At 42.0% G+C, this 12,606-nt stretch overlaps 1 protein-coding gene across 1 annotated transcript in view; it reads left to right on the top strand.

Annotated features, from left to right (window-relative positions):
* Positions 1-5,595, top strand: part of PRKDC (protein kinase, DNA-activated, catalytic subunit) — a 122,949-nt gene extending 117,354 nt beyond the window's left edge. The window contains exons 85-86 of the mRNA XM_063130705.1: positions 3,001-3,140; positions 3,931-5,595. Coding sequence (XP_062986775.1) covers positions 3,001-3,140; positions 3,931-4,135 — 345 coding nt within the window. The 3' untranslated portion in view covers positions 4,136-5,595. The remainder of the gene's footprint in view (positions 1-3,000; positions 3,141-3,930) is intronic.
* Positions 5,596-12,606: the final 7,011 nt, after the last annotated feature.

Raw genomic sequence — 12,606 nt, 5'->3', positions numbered from 1 at the left:
CCACCATGATATGCGAACAACACCTGCATTTATTTTAGCATTATTACTTTGGTGAAATAATAGAAAAATTAATTTCACCTTCATTATTGAAAATCTAAGCAATAATAAAGTTTATGCATAATGCATTTTCTTTTGTTTTTTAATCAGTTTATAATAAAGCTATTAGGGGTGTGCGCTCCGCTCCACAAATCCGAAGGTCCGACAGAGGTCCAATATCGTGGAGCGGAGAATGGATGGTTTCAAACCCATTGTGTACCCGTGGAGCAGAGATGCACTTCATTGGGGATCCATTTCATTTTGGGATAACCGCTACACATTTATGGAAGGGAGGTTTTATTCTTTACTTTGCTGATGCACAGCTGATTTCCATTTTTATAAACTGAAGATACACAACTGTGCATCAGCAAAGTAAAGGATAAAACCTCCCTCCATAAATGTGTAGGGGTGAAATAATTGAGAATCAGTGTGTGTGTTTATGGGGGGTATGGTTTCAGTGGGGGGGGGGGGGGAGAATTCCTAAAAATCAAGGGATGAAACTATCTGTTTCAAACTTGGCATGGCTAAATCCCTACTTAAGAGCTATCATGGTGCCAAGTTCCATCTCTTTATCTTTAAAAATGACAGAGCTGTAAGCATTTTGGTTAATTCCCATACACTATAATAGAGCGGTTATCCGAAAACAAAATGGAGCTCTGCAGGTAATCCGACAGTGCGGAGAAACAGAGCCACTCCGAAAATTGGAGCAGAGAATTGCCTCATCGGAGCTCTACTCCAGATTTCGGGGTGGGGCAGACTCGCTCCTCCACACACCCCTAAATGCTAGTGTATGAATACACCAAATTTCAAAAGTAAAAATTAAATGTCAGTTTATGAATGACATTTAAATCCTGTACTATGTTTAATTTGGTTGATAACTGAAGTTAAGTGAGAAACATGTACTAGATGTTCCAACAAGGAGAAAAGATAGAAGACAACAGAGGAAACCAATGTGGCTCCACAAAAAGCTTATTGATGAACTGAAAACAAAAAGGGATACATATAGGAAGTGGAAGGAAGGCCAGGCTACAAAAGAAGAGTACAGACAAGTGGCGCAGAAGTGCCGAAATGGCGTCAGGAAGGCTAAAGCTGTGAATGAGCTGAGATTAGCGAGGGATGCTAAAAGCAATAAAAAGGCTTTCTTCAGATACGTGAGTAGTAAAAGACAGAGGAAAGAAATGGTGGTTCAACTGCTTAATGAGGATGGCAAATTGATAACAGACGACAAACAAAAGGCTGAAGTGCTCAATTCCTACTTTGCCTCGGTCTTCTCCCAAAAGCGGATCTATGACCCCCCTGGAAAAAGTGAAGCAGAAGTTGAGGGGGCAGGATTGCAGTTTGAGATTGATAAACAAATGGTCAAAGAACACCTAATTTCCTTGAATGAGTTCAAATCCCCAGGGCCCGATGAACTGCATCCAAGAGTAATGAAGGAGCTAGCGGAAGAACTCTCAGAACCTTTGTCTATTATCTTTGCAAAATCATGGAAGACGGGTGAGGTGCCGGACGACTGGAGGAGGGCTAACGTTGTCCCTATCTTCAAAAAGGGCAAAAAGGAGGAACCTGGGAACTACAGACCAGTCAGCCTGACATCCATCCCTGGGAAAATTCTGGAGCAGATTATAAAGAAGTCAATCTGTAAACACCTTGAAATCAATGCAGTGATTACTAGAAGCCAACATGGATTTGTCAGGAACAAATCCTGTCAGACTAATTTGATCTCATTTTTTGATAGGATAACCTCCCTTGTGGACTGTGGGAATGCTGTGGATGTCATATATCTTGACTTCAGCAAAGCTTTTGACAAAGTACCACATGACATTCTGATTAACAAACTAGCTAAAAGTGGGCTAGATGGAACAACTATTAGGTGGATCCACAGTTGGCTACAGAATCGGACTCAAAGAGTACTTATCAATGGAACCTTCTCAAACTGGGGAGAGGCAACGAGTGGGGTGCCGCAGGGCTCAGTCCTGGGCCCAGTGCTCTTCAACATTTTTATTAATGATTTGGACGAGGAGGTGCAGGGAACGCTGATCAAATTTGCAGATGACACCAAATTGGGTGGGATAGCTAATACCCTGGAAGACAGAAACAACAGTGCTGGGCTGAAAACAACAGAATGAAATTTAATAGGGATAAATGCCAAGTTCTACATTTAGGGAATAGAAACCAAATGCACAGTTACAAGATGGGGGACACTTGGCTCAGCAATACTACAAATGAGAAAGATCTTGGAATTGTTGTAGATCACAAGCTGAATATGAGCCAACAGTGCGATATGGCTGCAAGAAAGGCAAATGCTATTTTGGGCTGCTTTAATAGAAGTATAGCTTCCAAATCACGTGAGGTACTCGTTCCTCTCTATTCGGCCCTGGTTAGGCCTCATCTAGAGTATTGCGTCCAGTTCTGGGCTCCACAATTCAAGAAGGACGCAGACAAGCTGGAGCGTGTTCAGAAGAGGGCAACGAGGATGATCAGAGGTCTAGAAACAAAGCCCTTTGAAGAGAGACTGAAAGAACTGGGCATGTTTAGCCTGGAGAAGAGAAGATTGAGGGGAGACATGATAGCACTCTTCAAATACTTAAAAGGTTGTCACACAGAGGAGGGCCAGGATCTCTTCTCGATTCTCCCAGAGTGCAGGACACGGAATAACGGGCTCAAGTTAAAGGAAGCCAGATTCCGGCTGGACATCAGGAAAAACTTCCTGACTGTTAGAGCAGTGCGACAGTGGAATCAGCTACCTAGGGAAGTTGTGGGCTCTCCCACACTAGAGGCATTCAAGAGGCAGCTGGACAACCATCTGTCAGGGATGCTTTAGGGTGGATTCCTGCATTGAGCAGGGGGTTGGACTCGATGGCCTTGTAGGCCCCTTCCAACTCTGCTATTCTATGATTCTATGTATAATGTGGAGATTGCAAGATGATATTTCATAGGTGTACATGTGACATTTTCTCCCATTAGAATTTTGAACTTAAACAGTTGAAAAAAGGAGGCACCTGGACTAAGGAAATAAACACAGATGAGGTGAATTGGTATCCCCTCCAAAAAATAAATTTTGCCAGAAGGAAGTTGGCAGGTGCTAATCCAGCTGTGATCACCAGGTAAACATTTCTGTTAAGTATTTTGACATTTCCAACATTTAAGAATGCAAATGGATGGGCAGTGCCTGAAAACTAGGAATCTTATTTAAATGATTTTATTTTAACTTGGGGTGAACTTACATATGTATGTTTATCTCTTGATAAGTAATTGCAAAATGAAGTAATTTTATGTGTATCTATTCCTCATAAATTAAGCACCACTGACCATACTTTTGTATTACTTCAATCTCTTCAAATATGATACTTCTCAACAGAGGGACTTCTCATTCTCCCCTACTAGTCATGGATTAATGAAATAACAGGAGTGATTCACATGAATATGCAAATCTGCTCTCAGTTGAATGTAGTAATTTTACCATTTTCACAATCGAGCCACCTCACATAGCCAAGATCAATTTTGCATTGGTTCTAAATGGGGCTAAATTTCATGCTATTTTTATTCACTAACTGTTAGGGAGGGGAGAAAAGAATGATAGGATCACAATTTGAAATTTAGAATGATGGGACATACCTGGCTACAATCTGATCTCCATTGCTCTTCACACGTTCGAATGGTTAGTGAATAAAAATGGCTACGTGCAGACCTGGGCCACATGATTGTAGAAGCCTTATACACCGGCATCAAGAACAAATCTACTACAGTATTTCCTACCAGAATCTTTTTGTCTATAATGATAGGGTTGAGAGAGAATTTGAATAGCTTTTCATGCATCAGAATGGCCAAAGTCTTACAGGAGCAGCATGTACACTGAATTGTTCCATTGTATTTTTGCTGTCATCTTTTTTAAAGTGATGAATTACGGCTGGGCCATGAAAAATCAGCTGCCTACAGGGATTATGTATCTGTGGCACGAGGAAATAAAGAATGCAACATCCGAGCCAGAGAACCAGAGGATGGACTTTCAGTAGAAACGCAAGTGAAGTGCCTTATAGACCAAGCCACAGACCCAAATATCCTTGGCAGAGTTTGGGAAGGATGGGAGTCCTGGATGTAAAAGATAAAAATGCCATCAAAATAAAATTCCTTATCAGTGCCTGTGCAATCAGGTTGCCACTACTTGGAAGCTGAAGTGGAGGTGAAGACTACTTGGACTGTGTATTATTTACATAGCAATTAGTACATAATACAAAGTGTGATGCAGCAACATAATTTAATCATGCACTGGCAATTCTGTAATTTGGACTTGTATCGGCTTACCATGTGATATATTGAGTCTAGGAGATGTTTACTGCTCAGTAATTATGCATTTAATTGCTGATATTAAGGGGGGAACACTTTCCCAAAAACGGAGTAGGAAAAGCCATTAAGAATATATAATTGATCATACTAGCCATATTTACACTGAATTGGCTATGATACTGTGAGCCAGCAAAAGTATTACTGCTTACATGTTTTATTCACCTAACTAGAGTAATACCAGAAGAGAGAATTCATGTGAGATTACCCTTCCCTTCCATGAGCAGAAAAATAAGCTTGTGACTGTGATATGCACAGATGATCAGCAGTAATTTTGCATGAGAAAACTCTTCCAAAAATTGAGTAGGGTATAAACAGTTATTTGTGTGACTTAGTCAAAGTAGTATCTGCACCAGCCTTATGATTACCAGCTGACCTTAAGCTGACAATTCTGTGTGTGTGTGTGTGTGTGTGTGTGTGTGTGTGTGTGTGTGTGTGTACATTCACACACCCATATACACACACTCCAAATAAACACCAATAAATAAATCCTAAATTCCAATAGTCCTTGGCCATAATGAAGAATTATCAACAAACTTGATGTCCCATGAAAATGTTTTCCTTCCAACTAGGCTGTAATTTTAAAAATAAAAGCAGCAAAGCTAAAAGTAGAAAACAGCACTATAGTTTCATTGTCAATAAGATACTTCTATTACTTGCACTAGAGAAAAATTGTGTACTGTGCCACTAAAGCATCAGGGAATATTTCATATTGAGAAAGTCTGCAACATCTCACTAAACTTATTTTAGAATAAATAATCTTTGACCCTTTCATGATTTCTGCATATCATGGAGCACTGGGGGGGGGGGGGGAACCCAAATAGTCTCTTAAAAGTTGTACATCAACTTGTGTCTGTGCTGAGGTTTGTTTCAGGTTGTGTTCATAAATGAAACAGAAAGAAAAGCAGCCTACTTTCAGCATGAAAGCTATGAAAGAAATATTCTCAGATTAATGCAGTCTTTTCCACAAATACATTTCATTTGAGGGATATGTCTTAAATTCCCTTAATTAGTTTTTAAATACATAGGCTATTATTTGCTGTGCTGTAGTTTCACCTTGTACTTTAAGAACATATACATGCAAAAACACACTTGTCAACATGGTGATTAAATTTCTCTTTTATTTCCACTTGTAGAAAAACCTACACAAAACAGAACTGCTCAATTGTTTTTTCCTTTTGTATCTTTATCAGTAAAATTGTTGTCATGATTTGAGAATGGTGTGAATGTTTTTGATTCATGGCTTCTAAAACAATTGTACTGTAAATACAAGTAGATAACACGAAGTTGCGTTGGAAGTTGCAGCAAGAGCCACAAATTAGACATCAGCCTCAAGTGAGATATTAATTTATTCTTTTACTCATTTCTTCATTTACAGAGCAGTTTGACCTGTAAGTCTGAACGGTATCGTTCCAAGCTTATAATTTAACCAAGTCCTTAATCGTAATGTATGCATAGCACCCTTTTTAATAAGGAACATTTGTGGACATGATACACACTTCCAGTTATTATTACTTCAAGATTTTGAAGGTTACTCAGCGAAATCTTAAAGATAGAAGGACAATCTGGTTGACAAAAGGTTTAAATGTCCAAGGTTACAGTACAGTTTTTCCCCTTTACTCCATCTGCTCAGTACTGTTATGTTTTGAAAAGGTTGTTTCTATTGTTATGTCATCCACACACAAGAAGAAGGTATCAGCAGGCTTAGGGGAACCCCAGAATTTGCAAAAGTACCCAAAAAAAAAAAAAAAACCAACCCACCTTAAGGTGGGGAATCTTGAGGACACCAAAACAGCTACATGGGGACTGAGCATGCTCTGGGCCACAGAATGCAGGGAGACACTTGGGGGAGAAAGTGGGAAACGGGCAGGAGTGAGGAGAATAGAACGGAGTATCCTGGAAAGGGGTATGGCTCTCTGGCTGGAGTCTTGAACGGGAGCATTCGGTACTGCAATTTTGTTGCAGGTCCCGCTTATATCCTGTAACAGCAACTTGTCAGCTTCATCCAAAAAGAAGGCAGTGATTTCTACATATTCTGGAAACTTCCTAGGTACACAGAATTATGTACGTGTGTAAAGGAGATTGTCTTCAAAAGCTTAACACAGTATAGTAATCATTTGGAAGAGGGGAAGAATTAGAGCTAAATGGGGAGGGGGACCTCCCTGCACTAGATGGGGATGTATTTTGGAAGTGGGGAGGATTTCAGTGAAATATTTAATTACAGGTACTACCTGTATATCTAATTGTGGATTGTATGGTTTGCAAAAATTATCACAGTGTTACACTGAGCCATGTACCGTTCCTGTGTCAATGCCCCAGGGATCCCCTTTGCTGCAACTTTGGATGTGTTGAATCTTTGCTAACTTCACTGTACATATTCAGTGAGATACTCCTGAATGAACCTAGTTTGTGGAAATTCTTTGGACCCTGCTGACACTAGGGAAACTCATACATACAAAGTGGCCAACAACTTCCTCCAGTATGATATGGGAGAAGAGGCCCTATCACATTCCTTGGGGATGAGCTAAAACTGGTCAGAAGGGTGAACACATGTATGGAGCCCTCAATCTCCCCACCCATCATCTATATATGATATGATGGCAACATGCATGTATGGGTTGCTACCTGTATCCATGGTGTGTGTGTGTGTGTGTGTGTGTGAGAGAGAGAGAGAGAGAGAGAGAGAAGAGAGAGAGATGGGTGAGCTACATAGCAAATTTTATAGTGCTAGGTTGTCCAAATGACATTGATGCAAGCAAGTGATGTTGTGGTTTTCTTGTAGCATTTCTACTCAACCTATAGTTCTTAGAACTGCCAGTCAGGATTGAGGGCAAGTGTTATGCGTTATGAAGGCAGAAATCTTTGATTAACATTGGAGGGGGGCAGTCAGGTGACATCTGCAACCCTCATCTCAAAATGAGGCAGAGCTGCCCACTTACCCATCAACCTGGAAGGATCCCCATCACCAATGGGGACTATGAGGATTCTTGTAGGCTGCAGTGAGGGAAGATGGGAATTGTAGGCCAAAATATCTGGGTGTCCCCAAGTTGCCTGGCCCTGCTGTAGGCTAAAGAACTAGTAGTCAAAGTTCCATTGAAACATTAGATCTCTGCTCAGGTTTGCTTTATGATCCCTTTCTGCAGACATTTGTGCCTCTCTAAGCAATAATCCTGATCACTTGGTATACCAACACTCCTCTTACAAAGGGAACAGTGGGAGCAGGTAAATGCAAAACAGCTTATTTCACACTAATGTTCTAGGATATAAAGACAAACTGGATAGTTCTTAAAATCAAATTCCTATACCAGATGAAAATAAAGGTAAAATTATTCACATTGTAACCATGATCAAAGTTAGGGATCTGTGACTAGTATCTCTATAGTTTTAACACAATGTAAAGATGATATTATGTAACAAATAGCAGGACTAGTTTTTGTAAAAAAAAAAAAAAAAAAAGTATTGTGTGAAGTGACAGCGTAAACGGCTTAGTTCAAAACTAACTAGCAGAAATAGAAATAGTTTTACTATGCTCTAAATCGTTGCAAACTAGTAGTCTTATTTGTTAGAACAGCATCCAAATTAATGCCGCTCCCATTCTCTTGCATAGTTAGTTCATGCAGCTAGTTGTACTTTGCTTTAAAGATAAGATTTTCCTAATATCTGACTAACAAGCCGATGTTAATCACACTCATTTCTAACGGTACAATGCATTTTCTTGCCAGAAAGAACGATTAACCAATGAGCTAAACATTCTCTGTTACTAATGTACATACACTCCACTATATTTCAGCCACTCCACTATATTTCAGCTATGTAAAATGACAAACCTTTAGTGCCTTTCCAATGACCTACCCAACAGGAAAACACAAGCATAAACGAAATGTAACACAAACATGAACGGCTCCGCTAAGGGGGAAATAAGCCTCATCACATAGCAGGGGGAGAAAATAAATATTTTACACACAGTCTATGCAGAAGTACATTTCACTGAATTCAAAGGGGCTTATTATTCCCAGATACCTAGGATTACATTTTAAATAAAGGTACAGCATGGATATTTTACACTTGCATACACAAAGATTAATAAATAGTGGTAAGGAAGTAGTGCCTGTAGTAACTTTGCACAATCCTGAACCTATGAACCACGAGTAGAGGTTTGGACCCAAGTTATGTGGTGAACCACCTACATGAACCTGCCCATGTTTTAAGATCATCTTCGGGGGCCCTGCTCATTGACCTGCCACTTCCCCTTAAGTTAATTCCCTATGGATCACACTTCCCCTTAAGCAGCGTGGTATAACATGTTTCACAAGACAGAGGAATGTGTGAGGTTTTATAGGAACAACACAAGAAGTTCACCTTTCTGGGTGCCCAAGTGCCACTTGCCAAGCCAAAGTTTGTAGGGATCTGTGGTTATATACTGGTTTCCTGGATTTTTGTACTGTTGCCCTTACATGAGATAGATAGTGACCCTGTAGTAGCTTGTTCTTGGGTTGGGGTTGTTCAACCCACAAACAACCTGTAATGCTCCTGTTTGGACATCACAGTAACAGCCCTTGAAGGCAGCATTCAAGGGTTGTTAATGCAATCAGGAAGCGGCTCAGGTGCAGCACACATTCCTGCAATTCGTTGAGTTAATCATGATTTCTGCCAGACAGTGCTGTTGCATCCAAACAGGCTCATTACCTACTCCTAGGTGGTCCCTTCTTCAGCCTTCTCCATAGTCATTATATCTAACATCTCTCCATTTCCTTCTCAATATCTTCCCTCAAACAAGTGATCCAGTTATTGTGCTATTACTTTTATAAGCTGGCCACCCGTATCCCCATGCACACTGTGGAGACTTTTATCCCAACCTAAGTTTTGTCACTGCACATTCTCTGTGTAGTGCAGGATGATGTCCAAAAGACTGAGTTGTTTTTTTGACACTGTCCAGGAAGGCAAGGGTCACATGATTGTGATTTTTAAGTGCTGCTTCCACCTCTGCCCCAGTTCCTTCCATACCATACCTAGAACAGTGATCTCCTGAGCATCCTCTCCAGTTTTCCACTTAAAACACCTTTGTCTGACTTCTCCATAATTCTTTTTCTTACTATTTCTTTATCCCAAGTTTCCTTCTACTCAACTGTTCCACACACACACGTACATGTACCCAATCTATCTCCTTACCTTCTCCTCTCTGTTCTGTTGACTCCAGTAAGGAAGGGAATAACGCACTGAAGAAGATGATAAACATTAGTCATCAGAGCAGAGTAGCATCACGAGGAGGTGGCTTTCTCTCCAAGATCTAAAGGGGCTGTCCCTCAAAAATAACCTCACTGCACCACTGAACAGCCTATTGACCAGGAACTGGTGATGTCTGAGGCCTCTCATACGGGCTTGGACCTAGTAAAGGACACCAAGTCCATCACACAAGGTTTGGTGATGGCTGTGGGGGCGAGATCAGAGCAGCATTGCAGACGGCAGTTGCCTTTTATCTGGCTGCAAATTCCAAGTGGTGCCATTTTCTGGTTTTCAGCCCTACTTTAGCTTTCCAAAGTTGTGGACCACCAGGCCTAATCCTTTCTTCAGGGCAACACCCTCTTCCCACTGTGAATAGTGAACCAACAATCCTTGATAGGTATTTCCTGAGGCAAACCAGAGCAGGTACTCCACAAGGGCATCACCCTCTCCTCAGTCTTTGCCTCCCTTCTCTTCTCCAGAGCTGTATCTGTCAAAGTGGCCGGGAAAAGAAGAGCCTGTTAAAGGGAGAGTTTCTAAGCAAGCCACTAAAAACAAAACCCGCCACCTTGATTGCCACCGTTCATTCCTTGGCAGACCCTGACCAGGCCTCCCCACAGGCCACGCATAGGGTTCATAAGGATGAAAGCAACACCCTTATTCAGATTATCAGATCAGGAAGCAAGATTATGGTCAGTCTTGGCTCAAACTGAGCAATCTTCTAAAGAGCAAATCTGGTTTCTGTTCAGATCATATAACTGATTATTTCTTCCCTATGCTCTCTAGAGTGCTGGCCACCCTAGACCCCAACTCCCTTTCACAGAAACAGCCCACTCCCTCCTCAGCAACTATAGCTCTACTACAGAGGCTAGGGATTTGTAGCAGTGAATTACGTTCACCACACTATAATTACCAGCTTTTTAGGGCAGGAATGAGCAACTTGTGGCCCTCTAGATATTTTGGCCTGTAAACTCGCATAATCTCTCTACCATTGGCTATGCTGGTTAAGGCTGACAAGAATTGTAGGCCAAAACATTTGGAAGGCAACAAGTTTCCAGAACCCAAGAAAACCAGCAGGAGGTCCCTTTCCCATATTTTTTGATGGACTCTGAATGGCCACTCTGTTCCAAGACAGAGAGGGCATTAATGTAGCACAAGGATTCTACTCCCACAGCAAGCAATGAAAAAAATTAAGGTACCCCTTGTAGCCCTCCTATTGATGGCTCTTCTTTCAAGGGCCATTACTCCCAAAGAAAATGGCATCCTACTGAAGGATCTTAATGAGAAACAGTAAGACTGCGTCCTTAAAAGTGTTCACGAACCAGCTTCCCTAGCCATCATGACATCCTCTACCTCTTTCTCACTCTTTACCTGTGCATCCATGCTCTGGGTGGAGGATTTGCTCAATAATACCAATTTGGATAGCTGGACCCTGCATAGAGGGCTCTTTAAATTATATAAGATGTCCACCTGGGATTCTCTAGTTTACTCAAGCAGAAGCATAGTCCTACCTGGACTATCTCCTCAGAGTTCCCGCTCTCTCCAAGGCAAAAAGGAATCTTCACACGTCTGCCAGATCATGGCTTCCGAGTGAACATCAAGAAGAGCCACCCCCTCCAAGAGACTGATTCCCTTAGGAGCACTCATAGGTGTGGTAGGGTCCTCTATCCACCATTTCAGGGCAGTGGCTCTCACATTTTGGGACTCACAATTTCCTGCATCCAAATTCTGCTATGAGGAAGATTCCACTCCTGTCCTCTCCAGTGGCTACTTCCACCTTCCCAGAAGGAAATTGCCTTTCATCACCTCCCCACATAGTCAAAATGTCACTCTAATGATAGGAGGCCTACTGCCACAATCCGTTACCCCAGGGCCATTCACCACGGCATCAATTGTCTGGAACTACAAGCAACCCATCTAGCACTAGTCCTCTTCCATCAGGCATCCTGTCCTCATAAGACAGTCAGTGTATCCACGATGGCCCCCATAAGCCATCTCCTTTCCTTCCTCCAAGCAAGTATGCACATTGGCCTTAAGACCAGCTCTGTTTTCTACAGACCTGGACATGCACTAATGGTGACACCCGACCTCCATCACCTGCAGTGCTCCCTAAGCTGCGCTTCTCAGCTCTCCAGTAGTGCACAGATTCCCATCCTGAAATTTACACACAATCCTAAAAGTGCTCACTAAGGATCCTTTTTAACTCCTTTGAACTGTGTTGCTTAGATTCCTAACTTCTAAAATGGTTTTCCTTATAACTATCTCTTGAACCAGAAGGGCTTCCGAGTTGGAGGGTTTTTTCCCCTCTATCTGAAACAATCTATGTGTCTTCACTAACAACACAGTAATATGCAGACCCTTTCTTCATATCAGGTCATGTTTCACCAAGCTCAGGAACTTGTCCTTCTATCTTTCTGACCAAACCTTTCTCATGTCTCTGAGAATCTATAACACAAATTAGCTGTCCACCTGGTTCTAAAAAATTATATAAGTGGAACCAAGAACAAAAAGACCATCATACCACACTGGATTGAGGAATGCATCACATCAGCATATGATACTCAACACATTCCTAGGCCTCTACATCTTACGGCACACTCCACCTGGGTTGCCGCAGCCTCTGTCAGAGATGTGTAGAGTGGCTACCTGGTTGACACCGAACACGTTTTAGGAGACATTACAAACTGGATTAATTTGCCTTGGCCAAAACAGGAAGAGGGTGCTCCACTGGGTGGCATACTCACCTTGAGGACACACTCCTTCCCTAATCCAATTCAGTTTGGGCATATCACAGTCTGTGGATGCCTCAACCCATACAGAGAATGGGGCACTGGGAACTTACCGTGAAGTAAGTTCCCAATGTCCCATTCTGGTACCATGTGAGGGACGCACCCAACCCCACCCTTCATGGGTGGTTGATGGGCTACCAGCTGAGATACGCCTCAGGAGAGCATGCCCGTGACTTGGCTCATCAGAGGGGGCAGCCGTCGTCCTTCGCCTGCCAGGGTG

The sequence above is a fragment of the Elgaria multicarinata genome, chromosome 7, assembly GCF_023053635.1.
Source record: "Elgaria multicarinata webbii isolate HBS135686 ecotype San Diego chromosome 7, rElgMul1.1.pri, whole genome shotgun sequence".
Lineage (NCBI taxonomy): Eukaryota > Metazoa > Chordata > Lepidosauria > Squamata > Anguidae > Elgaria > Elgaria multicarinata.
The sequence above is the reverse complement of the archived record's forward strand: the minus strand, read 5'-3'. Positions and strand labels throughout refer to the sequence as shown.